Below are 19,220 nucleotides of genomic sequence, written 5' to 3'. Positions count from 1 at the left end.
CAGAAGCCTGCTTGTTAATGCATACAGGATTACCATTCACCTAGGGACCCATAGCCAAAGAAGTACAGCAGGAACCGTGAGAGGAGGCTGCTTGCTGGCTGGCTTATGTTTACTAGATTTCTTATCCAGCCCAGAACCACCTGCCTAGGGATGGTGCTCCCTATAGTGTGCACTCCCACAATCAACTAACAATCAACACAAACCCTTACAGATATGCTCACAGGCTAATCGATTCTAGGGATTTTTAAAATTGAGGCTCCCTTCCAAGATGACTCTAGGTTGTGCCAAGGTGACAACAGTAAAAGCTACCAGAACATTCTAACGTCCATCTTTTTTAAAAAGTGGGAAATGTTCTGTTCCATCATACCATCGATAGTGCACATTCAGTGTACACAAGGGATGCCACAGGGGTACAGTAACCACGTGGCTTTTGTCTTTGAGAAATCCACATGCCTTAATGGAGAGCCAGTCAATAAATAAGAAAGCAAGACTAAAGTAAAAACACATCAAGGGGGCATAGGGCACATCATGATAAATAGGATATGACTTCCTATTCAAGGAGCCTCCAAAGGACAGAGGTTGACATTTATATAATGACTAACAGCCAGCACCTTGCCATTTCTCCTCCTTAGAAAGGAGAAGATTGACTGAGTCATAGGGACAGAATGTTTGCTTTCAAGAGCCGATATTATTTTCAATGCATACCCAAAGCTCTGCTGCCACTCACAAAGTCCAGACCATATTCAGAGCCTGGGTGCTGCAGAACAGAGCTGTCTCCGCTACAGAACCCTGAAAGACATCCAGACTGCTTGTGACAGTTTGGCAAGCTCGGCGGTGACATCATTTACTAACAATAGACACACATCCCCTAGTGCAGCACGGAGACCATTTCTCTAAGGAAGAGTTTCAAGCAATGGGAACAACATGTTCCCAAGAAGCAGGCAGGGATCTGTCTCCTTGGCCAGGGGGAACAACAGGCCGTGAGGTTGAGAAGTGGCTCAGAGCTGAGGCAAAACCGAATGAAACAGAAACAGTTTTCCTGGGGACGTGCTGGAAGTGCTTCTCCCAGACAATCCGTACAGATACCCCCACCTTCCCCTTCGGTGATCCCAATCTCCTGGCTCCCTGTTGTTCTCAGGATCATATTTACATTCCAGAAGTCACTTTCTAGAATCCTCCATACCCTGCCTGCTTCACACCGAGTCATTAGAGTGATCAGGTTTTGCATCTGTCAGAATCTAAGAGGTGCCTAGGAATGGCTTGTTGGAAGCATAAAGCAGCTCAGAGAAAGTAGATTCCTTTCTGTTGGATGCCCTCATTCATACTAGTTATTAGGCCTCTGTCTAGAAGGATAAGGAAAGCCTATAGGAGAATCACAAGATGCTATTGTCAGACCCACAAGAGCCAAAATGTGAAAGATGGACAACCATCAAGCTTTGATGAGAATGTAAAACATCTGGAATGCTCATCATTTGGCAGGAGTGTAAAATGCCGAAACCATTTGGTAGAACAGTTTTGTGGAAAGGCAAACATATTTATATGGCCTGAGAGGTCCTACTCCTAGATAAGTGAGAAATGCATGTCCATAAAATACACACACACACACACACACACACAGACACACACACACGGGGGGGGGAGGGAGAGTTTCTTTTGTTCATCATGGCAGGGAGGGAAGGTGGGATAGAGCAGTTAACATCATGGCAGCCTAGAAACAGGGAAAAGGGATTACAGGAAGGAATGGAGCATGATACACCACCCCCCCAAGGACTCATTCATTAGGCCTAGATCCTCCAATTAGGCATCACTTCCTCAACTTACAGTCAAAGTAACTGCAGCAGCTTGGAGCAATACCTGTATCTCAATACCTGTATCTAGCAGAGCCATCTCATATTGAGACCATAGCACAGGTAAGGGAATAGGTTCATCAAGGCACTACTGTTGTTTATCACAGGCTAGTGGACACATCTTAACGTGGAAAAATCCCATAAGTATACTGTGGAGTGAAAGAACCATTCACTACCATTTCTATAAAATCCTACAAAGACAACCTCAGTTCAGAAAGCAGCTTTGTGGTCTGCAAAGAGGCCGTGTGTCAAAGGACAAGAAGGGACTTTCTGGAGATTCTGGGAGAAGTGCCTTCAGTCGTGATATGTTAGGTGTGATATTTGCTCTACTCACTGAACTGCACTTTAACATGGGCACTTTTTATGTACCTGCTTACATGGTGCTGAAGCCAAGACTTCATGCTTGCTAGACACCCCACCAACTGAGCCACAGTCAGTAACCAAAATGGGTACATTTTATTGAAGGCAATCTTAGTTGTACCTCAAGCAACTAAGCTTAAAAGATGAAAGCAGGAGTGTCGGGGAAGAACTGGACTTCAGGGGGGAATCCTATCACTATGGCATGTTGAACAACACGTGTAAGAGATTCACCTTTGACCACTGGTTCTTAATTTTGAGTAACAATCAATATGTTCTTTGTGTAGATACACTGTTTGTGTATGTGTGTGTTTTCTTATTGTTGAGAATTTAAGTTGGTTCCTGTTAGGGCCATGTTTTTGGTTGCTATACCAAATTGTCCAAGGCTAGATACTTTATAAAGAAAAGAGGTAAATTCGGGTTATGACTTTGGAAATCAAAGAACATGGCACCGGTAAGTACCCAGCCTTAGTGAGGGTCTCATAGTAGATGAATATGCAGCAGGAAAAAAAGTATATACGGTGAGACAGGGAGCAAAAAATATTCTGGGGCGGTGCCAGGCTTACCAATAACAATCTACTTTAGTAGGACTTCCTGAGGGAGTAAGAACTATGTTAATCTCTTCTAAGAGCAGTGCTTGCTCTCAATGACCAAATTACTTAACACTAAGGTCCTCTTCTTGAAGGGCTTACCACCCGACCTGGGCATGCTGGGATATGCCTACAAACTCAGGAGGCAGAGGCAGGAACATGGGAATCAGGAGTTTAAGGCTATCCTTGGCTACAATGGGGAAGTCAAAGTCAGCCTGGGCTACATAAAACTTTGTCTCAAAAAGAAACAAAAAGGAAAACAAGTGACGGTAGGTGGATTTGGAAGGCTGGGTGCTCTAGCAGAAAACAGGGTTTGATTTCTAGTACCCATGTGCAAGCTTACAAGTATAATTCCAATCCTAGGAGATCTGGCCCCCTCTTCTGGCCTACATAGGCAACAGCACAAGCGTGCTGCACAGACATGCAGGCAACAAAATAAAAATAATAAAAGAGAAAAAAAATGTTCAGCACCCGTCATCGCCACATCGATCTTTTTCTTTCCCATTCCTAATTTTACAAGTCTTTTGGTACCAAGTTAGCTGCATATGCTTTGAGTGGATTTGCTGGATTATAAGGTTTTCCAATTTGCTTTTTTTTTTAAAATAAAAGATTTATGTATCTGTTTATTTATTTCAACTGCTGAGCCATCTCTTTGGCTCTTTCTTTTGCTTCTTGTCATAATAGGTACCTGAAAGGAGTAAGAAGCAAGTTTTGGGGTCACCTGAGGCCATAGGCCATGGCACTGACTTGTACATTTCTGTCTCCCCATTAGTTTTGTTTTGAAAACCTAACACTGGGCTTGGCTGCAGGAGCAACTGGGGGAGCATTTGCCAAGAGTGGGAAGAGAATGATTTCTAGAGCCAAAGTGGCTAACTAGATTCTGCTGAAACCAGAAAGCAGAGCACATTTTCCCATACTATTTTAGTTTTGTGAGGCGCAAGTCTTTTTTCAAACAATGAGAATACAAAAATATTCCGAGCTCAGCCTGTGGTTGGAAACTCCATGAGTAACCATTCCTCTAACAAACCTCAGGGGAGAAAAACACATATTTGCAGAGCCTAGTGCCTCCAGAGAGAAGCTCCCCAGCTGGCCCATATTAAGCCACCATTCTGTGGGGTGCCTCCCTGCAGGTGACCCACCCATCTCACCAGGCCACAGAGCGACAGTTTGTTTCTGGTGTTTTTGAGATTTAGGATCACCTCGCAACTTAAAAAAAATTGATATAAAATATACTATCCTTTCTCATGCTTAGGACAATTAACAATGTTGTCACTTTTATCTAGTCCCCACAAACTTTGCACTGTCCCAGAACTTTCAAAATGTGCTATTATTGTGCAGTTACTTGAAGCTTGCCCCTCTTCTCGGCCCCTGGCAACCTCTAATTTGCCATCTTTATGGATTTTCCTGTTGCAGACATTTCCTGGAAATAGAAGTAGTGATGTGTCCTTGTATCTCATTCATTTTCTCAAGCATGATTTGTTTTTGCAGTTTTGGGGATTGAAGCTAGGGCCTCACACATGCTGTGTAAACCCTCTGTCACTAAGCTATATCCCAGACCTCATTTTAAGTGGTTTTTGTTTTTGTTTTTTGAGATAGGGTCTCTCTATGTAGCCTAGAGCTCACTATGTAGACCAACAGGCTGGACTAGAACTCGCAGAGATTTGCTCGAGTCTGCCTCCTGAGTGCTGGGATTAAAACCACCATGTCAAGAACCCACCCCACCTTTTTTTTTTGAAATAGGACCTCATTGTCATGTACAGGCTGGCCTTGAACTTGTGATCTCTTTTCCCCCGAGTATCTGAGATTACTGACCTGTGTTATGAAGTCCAGATTTGCATGTTTTAGAAATTCCTACTTCGTCTACATTTTGGTATGTGCCCATAACTGTTCTTCTTAAGGCAGGACATTCCAGTGTACAGGGTACCACATTTGCTTATCCATCTACTTGCTCATGGCCATTAATTGTTTCCACTTTTTGGCTATTGCTCCTGGTGCTACCATGAATGTTTGTGCATATTGACTTGGTTCCTTCCTTCCTTCCTTCCTTCCTTCCTTCCCTCCTTTCTTTTTCTTTCTTTCTTTATTTCTTTCTTTCTTTCTTCCTTCCTTCCTTCCTTCCTTCCCTCCTTTCTTTTTCTTTCTTTCTTTCTTTCTTTCTTTCTTTCTTTCTTTCTTTCTTTCTTTCTTTCTTTTTCTTTCTTTCTTCCTTCCTTCCTTCCTTCCTTCCTTTCTTTCTTTTTTTCTTTAAGACAGTGTTTCTCTGTGTAGCCCTGGCTGTCCTGGTACTTACTCTGTAGACCAGGCTGGCCTTGAACTCACAGAGATCTGCTTGCCTCTGCCTCCTAGGTGCTGGTATTAAAGGTGTATGCCACATTCCTTTGGTTATATACCTAAAGAGAGACATTGCTAGGCCACTCAGCTAATCCATGCTACACTTTACCCCTGTCTACCTCTTTAGAGATAAGGTCTTACTATGGAGGTCAGGCTGGCCTTGAGATTGTGATCTTCCTGCTTCAGCCTCTTGAGAACTAGGATTACAGGTCTGCAACCCAACACTCACATTCTGCACAACAAAGATGGATTCACTTTTACAAAGTTGGTCCACAAACACTCTTGTTTTATGCTTCACATTGGAATCAGCTATGGAGCTGTATTTGTTTGATTGTGTGTGTGTGTGTGTGTGTGTGTGTGGAGGCCAGAGAACAACCTCAATCTTGGGTGTCATCCTCTGGAGCTGTCCTTGTTTTTAGAGACAGAGTCTCTCACCCACCTGCCATTTGCCAAGTAAGATAGTCTGGCTGGCAGTGAGCCCCAGGGATCAGCCCTCCGAGTTCTATCTTGCACTACTCTGCTCTTCTTTATGTGGGTTCTGCAGGTGGGACTCAGGTCCTTCACAGCACTTTATCGACTAAACTACCACCCAAGCCCCACTTGTGGAACTTTAAATATATCAAGGTTCTGGCAAGGTATAGTGAGTGGTACATGCCTGTACTCCCAGTACTTGGTAGGTAGAGACTGGAGGATCATAAATTCAAGGCTAACGTGGGTTACACTGAATTCCAGGGCAACCTCAACTACATGATGAGACTTTGTCTGAAAAACAAAACAAAAAACCAAACCCCACGCACACACATAAAAGCAACCAAACAACAAAACAAGGGCTGTGGATGGAGCATCTAAGAGGCAGAGTGCTTTCCTGCTTTGCACAAGGCCTTGGGTTCCACGCCCAGCATAGACAGCTAAGCAGATAAATATGCAATAGCAAAGCACACTGATGCTGGAGCCCATCCTCCTTTCAACTGGTTGGGGCATGGTGAGTTTAAGAAACTCCATGGGACTCTAATGGACAGCCCTGGCTGGACCATCCTGGAGCTTTTGCATAGCACTGCATAGTAATACTCTCCATAGTAACAGCTTCCATATTCTGGTACCCAACGTGTCAATCAGCTTTCCAGTGCTGTGGCAGAAATATCTGAGCGAATAACTTACTGAGGAGGAGACTGTCTGTCTCATGCCTGTGATGACACTGCCTTGCTCTGGGGCTCGAGGTGAGGCAGAATACCATGGTGAGAAGATCATGGTGTAAAGCTCCTTTCATAGCAGCCAGGAGGAGGTATGTGTGTGCGTGTGCGGCAGACCTAGCAGCCCTTCACAATAGCACATGGCCTTTCACTAGGTCCTGCCTCTGAAAAGTCCCATCACTTCCCGACAGTGCCACAGGCAGGGGACTAAGCCTTCAGCACATGAGATTTTAGGGGATATTTAATCTAAACAGAACACCTGGTGTTTTGCTTCCTATTCTGGGACATATTTCCACTTGGCTTTGAGGGATTTGTCCCTTGATGAGCTTTAATCCTGTGACAAGTGGCTTGTGAAGTCCACTTCTGGCTTGGCCTAGTGCATTCACAGCTGTCCCAAGCAGCACAGTACACCTGTTCCTCATAGCTGCCCCTACAACCCAGGCGGGGGAACTGAGTGACAGGGATAGTCTGTCTGAAGGCTTCAAAAGAAGACAGCAGCATGCGGACTCTCAGAGACTGAAGAGGCAACTGCAAAGCCTACGCGGATCCACAGCAACCACTAACACTGGGAATGGGACTGTCTCTGACTCTTTTGTATGCACTTGGGACCCTTTTTCTCCTATTGGGTTGCTTTACCCAGCCTTGCTATGAGGGTTTGTGCCTAGTCTTACTGCCCTGTTCAGTTGATATCTCTGGGAGGCCTGCCCTTTTCTTGTGGGGGGTGAATGGGGAAGAGAAAAGAGGGAACCGGAAAGAGTGGAGGGAGGGGAAGCTGCAGTTGGTATGTATTGTATAAGAGAAGAATAAATAAAAATGTAAAACAAAAAGGGGAGCAGAATGAGAAAGCAGGGATGAGAGTTAGCCTGGGAAGAGTCTACGGGTCTCTCTGAAAGAAGTGGGACAGAAGGACATGTCTTCAGGGAGAGGATTTGACCATGGAATGTTTTTGAAAGGCTCACCTCTGAATATGTCAGAACCTTCTTGAGCATTTCTTGTCTTCCCCTCCCTAGTCCTTAGACTGAAGGGGGAAGCATGAAACCCTTCCCTGATTTCCAGATGGATCCATCCCCAAAATACTGCCGTGAGAGGAGATATTGCTAAGCAACTGACAGATGAGTTGACTTTCCAGTCTCACGAACTACAGTCTTGATTTTAATTCGGCAATTTAATTCTTCTGGCTAAGGTTTCCCATGGAACTCAGCTCAGGCCAGCCGAAGAGATTTGTTGTTGAAATCACCACTGCTGATCCTAAGAGAGATCACCGTCCACATGGCCATAGAAAAATCAGAACTGTCCGGACTTCTCAATTCACTCTTACAGATTTTCTCTCAAGGAAGGTTCCTTTTGGTTCTGAGTTCAGGTCATTTTTCTGTGCATGGTGAAGTGTTCACAGTTCCTTTGGGGGAAAGAGGAGGGGGGTCACAAGAAGGGAGCCTGTATTATAAAAATGAAGGGGGTTGATTGTGTTAACTTCCCGTTTCTGGATCAAAGACCCAAGGTGGACAGCTTAGGAGGAGGAAAGGTTCATTTCGTCTCATCGTTTCACAGGTTGCCATCCATGCTTACTTGGCTCTGTTGCTTTAGGCTCAAAAAGGCACAGTATAGCCTGATGGGTAGTGGAGGCACAGGACCACTCAACTTTACAACATTTGGTAATCAAGGGGAAAGAAAGGCTGGGCCAATAGTCCCTTCAAGGATATTCCTTCCCTCTAAAGACCTAATTCAGTAAGCTCTATTTCTTAAGGTTCCTCCTCCTAATAGTTCCAGAGGTTTTGGACCAAGCTTTAGCTCATGGGCCTTTGGAAAGACATTTCAAACCAAACCATAACACCTGCATTAGGCTGCTGCTTAAGACTCTTACCAGGACTGGCCAGATGGCTCAGTGGGTAAAGGTGTTGGCTTCCAAGCCTGATCATGTGAGTTCAATCCTTAGAATCCACATGGTACAAGCGAACCTACTCCCACAAGTTGTCCTCTGACCTCCATATGCATACTGTGACACACACACACAGAGGGGGGAGGGGAGGGAGAGGGAAATACCTGCAAACTATAGGACCTATTCTAGGTGACAGAAACAAACCAGAAGCTTATTACATGCTAGGAGCATTCTTGATTGGAAGCTTCACTGACAGGCAAAATGCCTATATCAGGAGGTGGGTAACTCCAGCCATTTAGTGCATACATCTGCACACAGGACACATGCTAGGTGCTGGGTGTCAGCAATTCCATCCTGCAGAGTTCTTTTTCTCTCACCACTGTGTAAATTTGAAAGTGAAATGTCCCACTACACTGTCCAGAAAATGGTTTCTGCCTGAAGCCTCTTTCTGTTTCCAAAACCTTGCTGACTGTCTACTTGACAAATCTAGGTCATTTACTTTGGGCCTGAAAGATAGGAAGGAGAGTTCTAGCTTCTAGGTAAATGTAGAACAAATAGTTTAAAGGCGTCATCTCTGCTGTCAAATGTTTACTATAATCACAGACTGTTTCATTGTAAAGAACAGAAATCCATTTATTCATGCAGATGATTTGAATGAATTTCTGAAACAGGGAAGGGGGCTCAGGTTTCTCTGCACATGAATGGACTGAATGTCTGAGTTTCATTCTTCAATCATAACTGAAACCACATTCCCAGGGGGCTAGAATGAGAGAGAGGAGGACTCAAGCCTGGGACTGTTATTATTTTGAGACAGGGTCTCACTATGTATCCCTGGCTGGCCTGGAATTCACTGGCTTGCTTCTGGTTCTCTAGGGCTGGGATTAAAAATGTACACCGTGTGCCAGAGTTCTTCTGTCACGAGGACAAATCGAGACGATGGCTGTTTATGATACAGGAAGCCAGCCCTCACCAGCCACCAAATCTGCTTTGATCTGGACCTTCCCAGCTTGCAAAACCACAAGAAATGTTTGTTTGCAAGCAATGTACCCGATTCAGGACACTTTGTTACGGCGTTCTCAGTAGAGGGCAGTACACTGACTTCCTCAGACTGCCCTTGGCTTCTGCTCTCTAGAGCTTTGAATCACATGCTGCTTTTTGTTAGTTTCGGGTTTTGTTCATTAAGACAGGGTATTATATAGTAGCTCAAGCTGATCTCAGAGTTGTTATGTAGCTAGTGATGGCCTTGAACTCTTGATTCTCCTGCCTGCCTTCACCCACCAAATGCTGGGATCACAGGCTGCCATCATGACATCCAGATCACATGCGGCTTTGAAACGAACCCCAAATCTAGACAGACCTCACTCACGAGAGCTTGCTGGCCAGTGCCTTATGTCTTACTTCATCTTCGTGGAGAAGGAATGAATCCAATTAGATTTGCTTACATCAAAGTGTTCACCCATGGTGCAAACGGCTGCCTGGGAGGAGGTAGCAGATTCCCATGGGACTTTGAGTGGGGCATGTTTTCTTAGAAACTGCTTGGGAACAGCCACTAGAGAACCACGGACAATGAGTGCCAGGAGGGCCCTCAAAGGTCAGAAAGTGCAGCTTTTTCATAACATAGCTGGGCACAGGAGCTCAGATTAGGTGTGTGGTATGGAAGACAATAAAGCTTAAGGGAAAGATAAATATTAGTACCATTAACCCCCCAACACACACACACACACACACACACATACACACACACACACAGAGGCACGCACGCACACACCCACACAAACACATGTGCACATATACTGAAATTTCACTTTTTATTGAGACCAGGAGCATAATGCTTAGGTGTAAGGGTGTCAGAGGAAGAGAAATAATCTCATGAATCTATGAACACTCACTAAACTTGATTGTTACAGCTAGACATGATGTCACACACTTATAATTTCAGTACTTCAGAGACTGAAGCAAGACGATCATGAGTTCAAGGCCAGCCTGAACTACAAGTGAAATAGTGTTTCAAATTTTTAAATAAAAGTTGGTTCTTGGGAGAAAAAAAGAAACACACAAAAATTGAGTGGCATTATACATGTTCGTGTCACCTGTATGACATGTGTTGCTATAGTTCCTAAACGATTTCCTGTATTCCCCATTCATGGGATTTTGCTCATGGTGCATAGTGTGAGGTAGGGGTTAAGATTCTTTTTTTGGGGTGGGGATTACAATATGCAGGTCCAATTTGTCCTTGTCTACTTTAATCTTGTTACCATAAATTTGGCAAGACTGGGTGGGGTTGTTAAATGTTGCAGGGGAACTTGGGGTCTCCTTTCAGGGTTTTGGCAATCTATCTATCTATCTATCTATCTATCTATCTATCTATCTATCTATCTCTATCTATCTATCTCTATATCTATCTCTCTATCTCTATCTATCAAATCATTAAAGGGATAATTTATTCCATCATTTTAGTATGGTTTAAGGTGAGCCTGTCTTCTTGAGCAGTAGTCCCCTGGCCAGGTGATTAACCGGCTCAGCTGGATTAACCCTTTTAAGTTATGGCAGCTTGGAATGTTAGCTCTCCACCTAGGTTAGAGAAATAGCTGGCTCAGCCTCTTCATAGATACAGGCTACTACACCAATGCAGTCTTACACTGATCCACGTAGAACGGAAGGTTTTTATAAAGGTTAATTCATGTTTCTTTTCACCCTTTATATTACTATCATATCTTCACTAATATATGTTATAAACTCTACAAATTCCATGCTATTTTTGTTGAAGAGGTGGCTCAGACAGTAAACTGCTTAATCCGAAAGCATAAGGATCCGAGTTCAAGTTCTAGTACCAGCATAAAAAGCAGGAGCAAAAAGATTATCGTCTGTAATCCCAGGGCCGAGGATGCAAAGATGGGAGGCCCTCTGGGGTTTGCTGACTAGCCAAATGGGAGAGCTCCGGATTCAGCAAGAAACTGTCTCAGTACAGTACTGACTGAGGAAGACATTCATAACGATTTGTCCCCCTCCCCCCACATGCACACAGTGCATGCACATACACTACCAATAGTATATTACCTGAGTGGATATGCCACATTTGTCCATCAATTCATCTACTGATGGAGACTTGTTTCTATCTTTTGGATGGTATGTTGCTATGAACATTCCTGTTCCAGTGTTTGTTGCGCCTGTTTACAACTCCTTTGTTTGTATCCTTCAGCTTGCAACTGCTAGCCACCCAGTGGTCACTCCGTTAGATCTTGTGCCATTCCTCCATCAATCCGTACAGGTGAAATCCCGTTATTACAAAGTTGGTTTTTGGTTTCTGACTTTGGGCGAATATTAGGATTAGTCCCGTGGAACTTTACAAATATCAGTGCCTAGTCTCTGAAGATCTTGATGCAATTTAGCTTGAGTTTGTGAGTATTAAATCTCTCATGTAAGTGCAATATGAACTCCTGGTTAGCAGGCCCAGAAATAGACCTTTCTTTGTAGTCTCCTTGTGGCAGTAACTATGGGCACATTGTAGCTATCAGCAGAAATACTCATGTGATGGAAGATACTTTGCTATGACTGCAAACAGGATTGACCACAAATATGTTATTATTATATTTTAAATACCATGCTTTTCTGGCTTATTAATCACATACTTAGTCTTAATACCTGGTAAGCTAACATTAGAGTTTTGTTGTCTGTTTTGAGATTTGACTTGATGTCATTTCAGTTTTGCTTACTAATCCAGAAAACTACTGTTTCCAATGGTTATCAGTCTCAGAGACCAAAAATAGGTTTCTGATGGTGATATACTGAATGCTTTGTAGAAATTTAAAACTCATATTCATGATGTAGCTCATGGTTTCAGAGGTTTCAGTTCATGTCCCTTCTATGTCTCCAGGCCTGTGGTGTTTGTGGAGCAGAGCTGCTTGTCATCACAAGCATTGCCATCAGAAGCAAAGTGAGACAGACAGTTCTGGGACAAGACACATGCATCAAAGACTTTTTAATCAATGCTCCACCTCCCCCCCCCTTTTTGAGACAGGGTTTTGCTGTGTAGCCCTGTCCTGGAATTTACTCTGTAGACCAGGCTGGTCTCAAACTCACAGAGATCCACCTGCCTCTGCCTCCCTAGTGTTGAGACCAAAGGTGTGTGCCACCACCACCTGGCTTCCTCCCATCTCTTAACAGTCCACTCAGCTGTGAAGCATCTCTCAAGATCCAATGACCAATCAAAAAGCCCATTGGCCGGCAATTGAACCTTGACTGGATGAGTTTTTGAGACATATTTTTAGATTTAAGCCATAACAACATGGCTCAAAAATGTAACTGTAAAAGAAAATATACAGTTGTTGGGCATGGTGGTGAACGCTTCTCATCTCAGCACTTGGGAGGCAAAGGCAGGCAGATCTCTGAGTTCAAGGCCAGCCTGTTCTACAAATCGAGTTCCAGATGGCCAGGGCTACACAGAGAGCACTGTCTTGGTGGGGGCGGGGTGAAGAAAGGTAATCCACAATGGATAGCCTCATGCTATGTGTCTTAAAAGCATTTTAAAAACATTAGCAGCCGTCTTTTTTATCCCTTGCAATTATACACACTGGTTGCGATAATCTCATATATTATAGGCAATAATATAATAACGATATAATTTGCTAGAGCTGAAGTTACAGGCAGGTGCGAACCACTCTCTTATAATCCCGAGTTGTTTACAAAGAGTTCTCAAAACAAATGACATTCTTTGGCAAGAAGTTCATAAAGGAAGGTGTCCATTTCATTTACTTCTGCAAACATGTATTGAGCCATACTGGGTGCTTGGAACAATGCTGGCTGTTCAGCAGGAGAAACATGAGTCATCTGATTGAGAGTGTACTTTTCTTAATTAGAAAGAAGAGAGGAGAATGAAGGGCTGCTGGTAAGGAAATATGATACTTCAACTTGACCTAGTTGGAAGGGTTGATGAGAACAGGTTACTCCTCTGTTCTGCAGCGGACTGGAGTTAAGGTATTTTTGGCCCTGCCTTTCTAGCAGAGTATATCTCAATCAACAAGAGATCTTATTCACAGCCGGTCTGACAGTTTAAGTTCCAAGAATCTTGCTGGCAGCTCAATGTCTATCTCACAGTGTTTAGGGAGAAGGAGAAGCCATATCAAGCTTCCTCAACAGCAGAATAAGAAAGTAGCCCATTTTCAGTTGAACACTCAAAGACAAATCTGAAAGTGCCAAATTCCCTTTGGAGCAGCTGAGAAACCATGGCGTGTTCCCAACACATGAGCTGCTGGAGGCCGAGCAAGCCCTCGGAGGCAGCAGCCAGCAAGCATCTCCAGCACACTCCTGTGTTGTCTATGCCTTCAAGTTGCACAGGGACTTCGAGAGCTTGTGTATGTGATGGGAGGAACCAAATGACAGGGTCTGGGAAGGGTTGCTAGAAATTGAGCAATTTATAACCGGGAAGCCCCTTTCTTTACAAACTGTGAAACTGAACACTGCCTGAAATCACTTGATTGGAAAATGAAAATGGTCCATCTGTCAGGGCTGCCTTCCTCTCTTCTCTCCTCCAGGGTCCTATGTATCTTTGGCTAGCCTTGAACTCACTGTGTAGCTGAAGATGACCTAGAACTTCAGATCCTCCTGCCTGCCTTCCTGAGCACTAGGATTACAGGCATGTACCACGCCCTTGGTTTATGCGGGGCTTCGTGTGTGCTAACCAAGTACTCTACCATCCAAGCTACATCCCCAGCCTCAGACTAGGCTTGGGACCACTGCCTTGCCCAAGGAAGCAGGTGTGGTATCCCGTTTGCTGTCAGTGGCAGCCATACGGAAGAGGGATTTCTGATGACTTTGTTTAGTCATTCACTGAATTTTCATAATGAAATTTATAAGCATTTTACTTTCCCAGTATGATGTAAAACAGTTTCTAGAGAGTAAGGGCTGGTAAATGGAACTTAACTCTATAGTGTCCATTATTCATTTCTTTCAAGATGTAGGATGTCAGTGAAAGTGTACTCAGTATATGCTGACCTTGAGACACGAGAGGCCATGTAGTGCTGGTGAGGTGGCTCAGCAGGTAAGCGCATCTAGGACCAAATTTTTTCTGAGTCTGATCCCGGGGCTTCATATGATAGAAAGGAGAAAACTGACTCCTGTACGTTGTCTTCTGACCTCTGCATGTACACACCCATACACAGGTATAAAATAACGTAAAATAAGATGGTGGGTGGCGGTGAGGGGCAGGTAGGGATCCTCATGGGGACAAGGGGAAAAAAAGCTTCTCATGCCCTTAATTCATAACCTAATAAGTGGCCAAGAGTCCCCCTTGCCCTTATAGACAATGTATGGCATATACTCATCCCTCATCACAAGATAACAAGAAGTCCTACATGGTGACTCAGCAGCCATTGATCTTGGTGACGATCACTAGGTCCCACACCACTCAAACCACCCAGAGTAAAATGTCTGCTTTCTGCTGTGTCTGCATCTAACCTCACCTCCCACAACAGTGCTCTCCCTCTTTTTCTTCCAACTGAAACTCGTTTGAGAGTTCATTCTGTATGTTTCAGTTTGTATTTCTGCCATCCCTGGAATCGGAGATTATCCTTAATATTTAAAATTTAAGTCTGTTGAAGACAAAGAAAGGCAGTAATAGGCTTTCCCAACTCCCTACCCCCCATTCTTCTCTAAGTCTTCCTTCATGAGGCTCAACTGAGTCACAGCTGGAGTGGGGGTGTTTCAAAAATGGAATTCTTATGGTGGGCCAGTGACTCGAACTAAAATGTATCACAAGCTTCATTCATAAATCCATTTCTCCCAAATAGCCACATTTGACTTTAATGTGTATCTAAGACCACCATTTCAATATGTAACCCATACAAAATCACTGATGTTTATATACTATTTAACTTTTTGGCATTCTCTGTACACTTTTAGTACTCAACTTGGCTGGACACATTTCAAATGGTCTGGGGCACATGTGGCTACCAGCTACTGTACTAGACAGCACACGCCTTAATGTGGGGTACAGTGACACCCTCAGAGAGTCCCCTACCCAGACAATCAACAAACCTACTCATATTCTAAAAGTGTACAGTGTTCTCTGTATCATTGTCCTGGCGCGCAGGGTCTTCAACGTAGACCTGAGGAGGGAACTGGCGAATAGGGGACAAGAGACACAAAGAAGGAAAGTTTGAAGTGCTGATCAAGCTCTCATTTATTACGCGCTAAAACCATTTCTTTTAAAGAAAAACAGAGAATTCCATGGGGTGGGGGACTACCCAGGTGCAACAGAATGCTCTGCCAAGCAGGATCTGTAGCCTGGGCGACCGTTCTACTCGGCTAACTACCTGACCCCAGTGAGATCCCCTGATTTCCGGGAAAAGTCCTCTTTTGTGGGAAACAGAAACCCAGGCCTAGATCTTATAGAAAATGGTGTTACTCAGGCTAAGGGAATTTCTTAATTCTGTCGGTTCCCGGTATACCATAAGGAAGCAAAGAGGGATGTAGCAGAGTTGTCTGGTTAAGGTCATGAAAAAGCAAAGGTGGGGAAACCGGTGTTCGTAAGCAGATGATAAGAGGCCATTTGATGGCGGCAGGACTCGGCCGAGGGTCTGTAACCTGCTCCTGGGGTGGCCTTTGACTATTGTTCTTTGTCTTTTCTTCTGCCCCCTCTCTAGCGGTGGCCTTCAGCCTGCCCTGCACCCGGGCCAGCGAGGCCTGTCTGCGGGCCTGCCCGGCGGCCTGCACCTGCAGTAACGTGGAGCGTGGCTGCTCGGTGCGCTGTGACCGTGCGGGCCTGCAGCGGGTGCCCACTGAGTTTCCGTGCGAGGCGGCCTCCATCGACCTAGACCGGAATGGCCTGCGCATCCTGGGCGAGCGGGCCTTCGGCACACTGCCGTCGCTGCGCCGCCTGTCGCTGCGCCACAACAACCTGTCCTTCATCACGCCGGGCGCCTTCAAGGGCCTGCCGCGGTTGGCCGAGCTGCGCCTGGCGCACAACGGCGAGCTGCGCTATCTGCACGTGCGGACCTTCGCGGCGCTGGGCCGCCTTCGTCGCCTGGACCTGGCGGCCTGTCGCCTCTTCAGCGTGCCCGAGCGTCTCCTGGCCGAGCTGCCGGCCCTGCGCGAACTCACGGCCTTCGACAACCTCTTCCGCCGGGTGCCCGGCGCGCTCCGGGGCCTGGCGAACCTGACGCACGCGCATTTCGAGCGCAGCCGCATCGAGGCCGTGGCCTCCAGCTCGCTGCTGGGCATGCGGCGTCTGCGCTCGCTCAGCCTGCAGGCCAACCGCGTGCGCGCAGTGCACGCCAGGGCCTTCGGCGACTGCGGCGCCCTGGAGCATCTGCTGCTCAACGACAACCTGCTGGCCTCGCTGCCCGCCGCCGCCTTCCGCGGCCTTCGCCGCCTGCGCACCCTCAACCTGGGCGGCAACGCGCTGGGCAGCGTGGCGCGCGCCTGGTTCTCCGACCTGGCAGAGCTCGAGCTGCTTTACCTGGACCGCAACAGCATCACCTTCGTGGAGGAAGGCGCCTTCCAGAACCTCTCGGGCCTCCTGGCCCTGCATCTCAATGGCAACCACCTCACTGTGCTCTCCTGGGCCGCTTTCCAGCCAGGCTTCTTCCTGGGCCGCCTCTTCCTCTTCCGCAACCCTTGGCGCTGCGACTGCCACCTGGAGTGGCTGCGTGATTGGATGGAGGGCTCTGGGCGTGTGGCTGATGTGGCCTGCGCCTCCCCAGGCTCTGTGGCCGGCCAGGACCTCAGCCAGGTGGTCTTTGAGCGCTCCTCCGATGGCATCTGTGTGGACCCTGATGAGCTGAACTTCACCACGTCCAGTCCAGGCCCGAGTCCAGAGCCAGTGGCCACCACTGTGAGCAGGTTCAGCAGCCTCCTCTCCAAGCTGCTGGCCCCAAGGGCCCCTGTGGAGGAGGTGGCCAACACCACCTGGGAGCTGGTCAACGTCTCGCTGAATGACAGCTTTCGGTCCCAGGGAGTGATGGTCATGGGCTACAGGGCCAAGTTCCTCTTCACCTCTTGCCTCTTGCTCAGCCTGGCCCAGTATGTGATTGTTGGGCCTGCAGAGGGACTGACTGCCACACTGAAGTGACCCAAACCACTCTGGCCAGAAGGAGGAAGTTTTGCTTGGCTGCCAAGTGTCGATAGGGAGTGTCGATAGTAACCGGGAGGGACTAGGCATGGGACTGGTGACTAAAGTTCTCACTGAGGGTGGAAGAAACAGTTTGTCTCCACAGATAGATAGCCCGAGGCAGAGGCCCCTTGGGAAATGCCACTGGAGTGCGTATAAATATCTGCTTTTCTCACGTGGGCATCCACTGAAAAAGGGAGGAATGAACATGGGCCCTTTGAAGGTAGATGAGAAATGGAAGTTTCTGCGAAGCACTCTCCTACTTTCAGACAAGAGCGCCCACGGGCCTAAATGAAAATAGAACTCAGTTGGCTAAGTACTAAGAACTATGTCGGCTCTCCCGTCTCAGTAGCCCATAAACCCAACCGCTGTCCTTTCTAACATGATCCGTCTCCCTCCCTTTATCCCCAGGAGCTGGAGGACAAGGTCCAGGAAGGGCATTAGAGAAGGGGCATGGGAAAGAGACAAGGCAAGATCCAAAGCAAGGTTGTTGCCGAGGTCTGAGGTGCATGTTAAGAGGCATTTAAAACAAAGATTCATACCTTTTATGCCACAGTTGATCCCTCAGTATAGGCACTGTCAGACTTATATTAAGGTGTGTGTTTGTGGACCACATTTATAAAATGCTGAAGTTAAAGTTAAGCTCGTTTCTCTAAGCCTGTTTAGAGTCTTTCAAATGCTATTGTGAGTTCCCAATGTATTGTGAATGTCCAAGGAAGCACAAAATCCTCTTTTCTTAGCTTATCTTTTTGTGGGAAGAATGTCTGTTCCCACAAAATGCTTTGTTAGCAGGGTAGAGCATCTCCAGCTGGGAGGATTCCATTAGGTATGGAAATTATTGTGAGCTTCCAGAATGGAGACCAACCACCAAGAGGAAAGAAAACAGCAAGGACCTGGAGAGGGGGCTCAGATTTCCTAGGGGTGTTCCCACTGTATTCCCGAGGGCAAAGTCTACCAGCATCCACATAAATATTCTGAGTGTGGAGTGGGTGAAGATACGGATACCACGTCCCACCCAGGGACCTGACGTACCAGCTCTTCTCAGGGGGATGTGGAAAAAAACAGACGTTGACTCTTTCGTCAGCTTCAGAATCAGTAACTCTTTAGGCCCTGGTCATGAGGCCTCTAAATGTTGGCCCCAGAGCTGGGGGTTGTGAATCAGTTCTATAGTGCTTGCCTAAAATGGGTGAGGCCTGGCTTCTATACCCATCACTAAAGAAAACAAACAAACAAAAACTATCTAGGCCCCTCCCATTGTTGGCAGTAGAACCAGCCTGATCTGATGACAAAAGGTGCAGGTTCCTAATGGGGCCATCAGGTAATCAGGCCAATAACTGTGAGTCTGCAAAGTAGATGCTCCGGTAAGTCTCAACACTGAGCAGTGACGGCTGATTCATCAGCGTCCTGGAAATAAATGTACAGTCTTTTCGTACCGAATTCCTTTCTTTGTATATAGAGAAGGGAGTTTTCACAACGCACACCGATTAAGGTAGGCCAGGATGTCAATGGCAACAGTACTTAAAGAATATTATTTTGTTCGTTGCTAATTTCAAAATTCTCTGTTTTTGGGTGTGACAAGGTCTCGCTATATAGCTGGCCTTGTACTAACATGGTCCTACCTACACAGCCTCCCCAGCTGCTGGGATTACAATGGTTTCTTGTGTGTGTGTGAATACACATAATTAGAAATCTTTAAAATCGAACACAAGGCATGAGGGCTTTAAGGATGTAGCTCAGTAATACTGTATAGCATGTACAAGGTCATGTCTTCTATCCTCAGCACACAACCATACAAAACACCCCAAATCCAACCTCAACACTGCTGTGAAATCTGTAATTTGCATGTGCTTTTTCAATTTCTGTGTATCTATGTGTACCGTGTTGCTATAATTTCTATTCAATGCTGGGCTTATATTGTAAAAC

General features: G+C 46.0%; 1 protein-coding gene across 1 annotated transcript; it reads left to right on the top strand.

Annotated features, from left to right (window-relative positions):
- Window positions 1-2,627: 2,627 nt before the first annotated feature.
- NYX (nyctalopin) lies at window positions 2,628-17,258 on the top strand (the record flags this gene model as incomplete). The annotated part of the gene is made up of 4 exons (XM_080910880.1): window positions 2,628-2,658; window positions 8,077-8,231; window positions 13,404-13,542; window positions 15,832-17,258. 4 exons carry the CDS (start codon window positions 2,628-2,630, stop codon window positions 17,256-17,258), a joined length of 1,752 nt encoding a protein of 583 aa, XP_080767006.1.
- Window positions 17,259-19,220: the final 1,962 nt, after the last annotated feature.

Source organism: Micromys minutus (assembly GCF_963924665.1).
Source record: "Micromys minutus genome assembly, chromosome: X".
NCBI lineage: Eukaryota > Metazoa > Chordata > Mammalia > Rodentia > Muridae > Micromys > Micromys minutus.
This window is presented reverse-complemented; position numbering and strand designations above follow the sequence as displayed.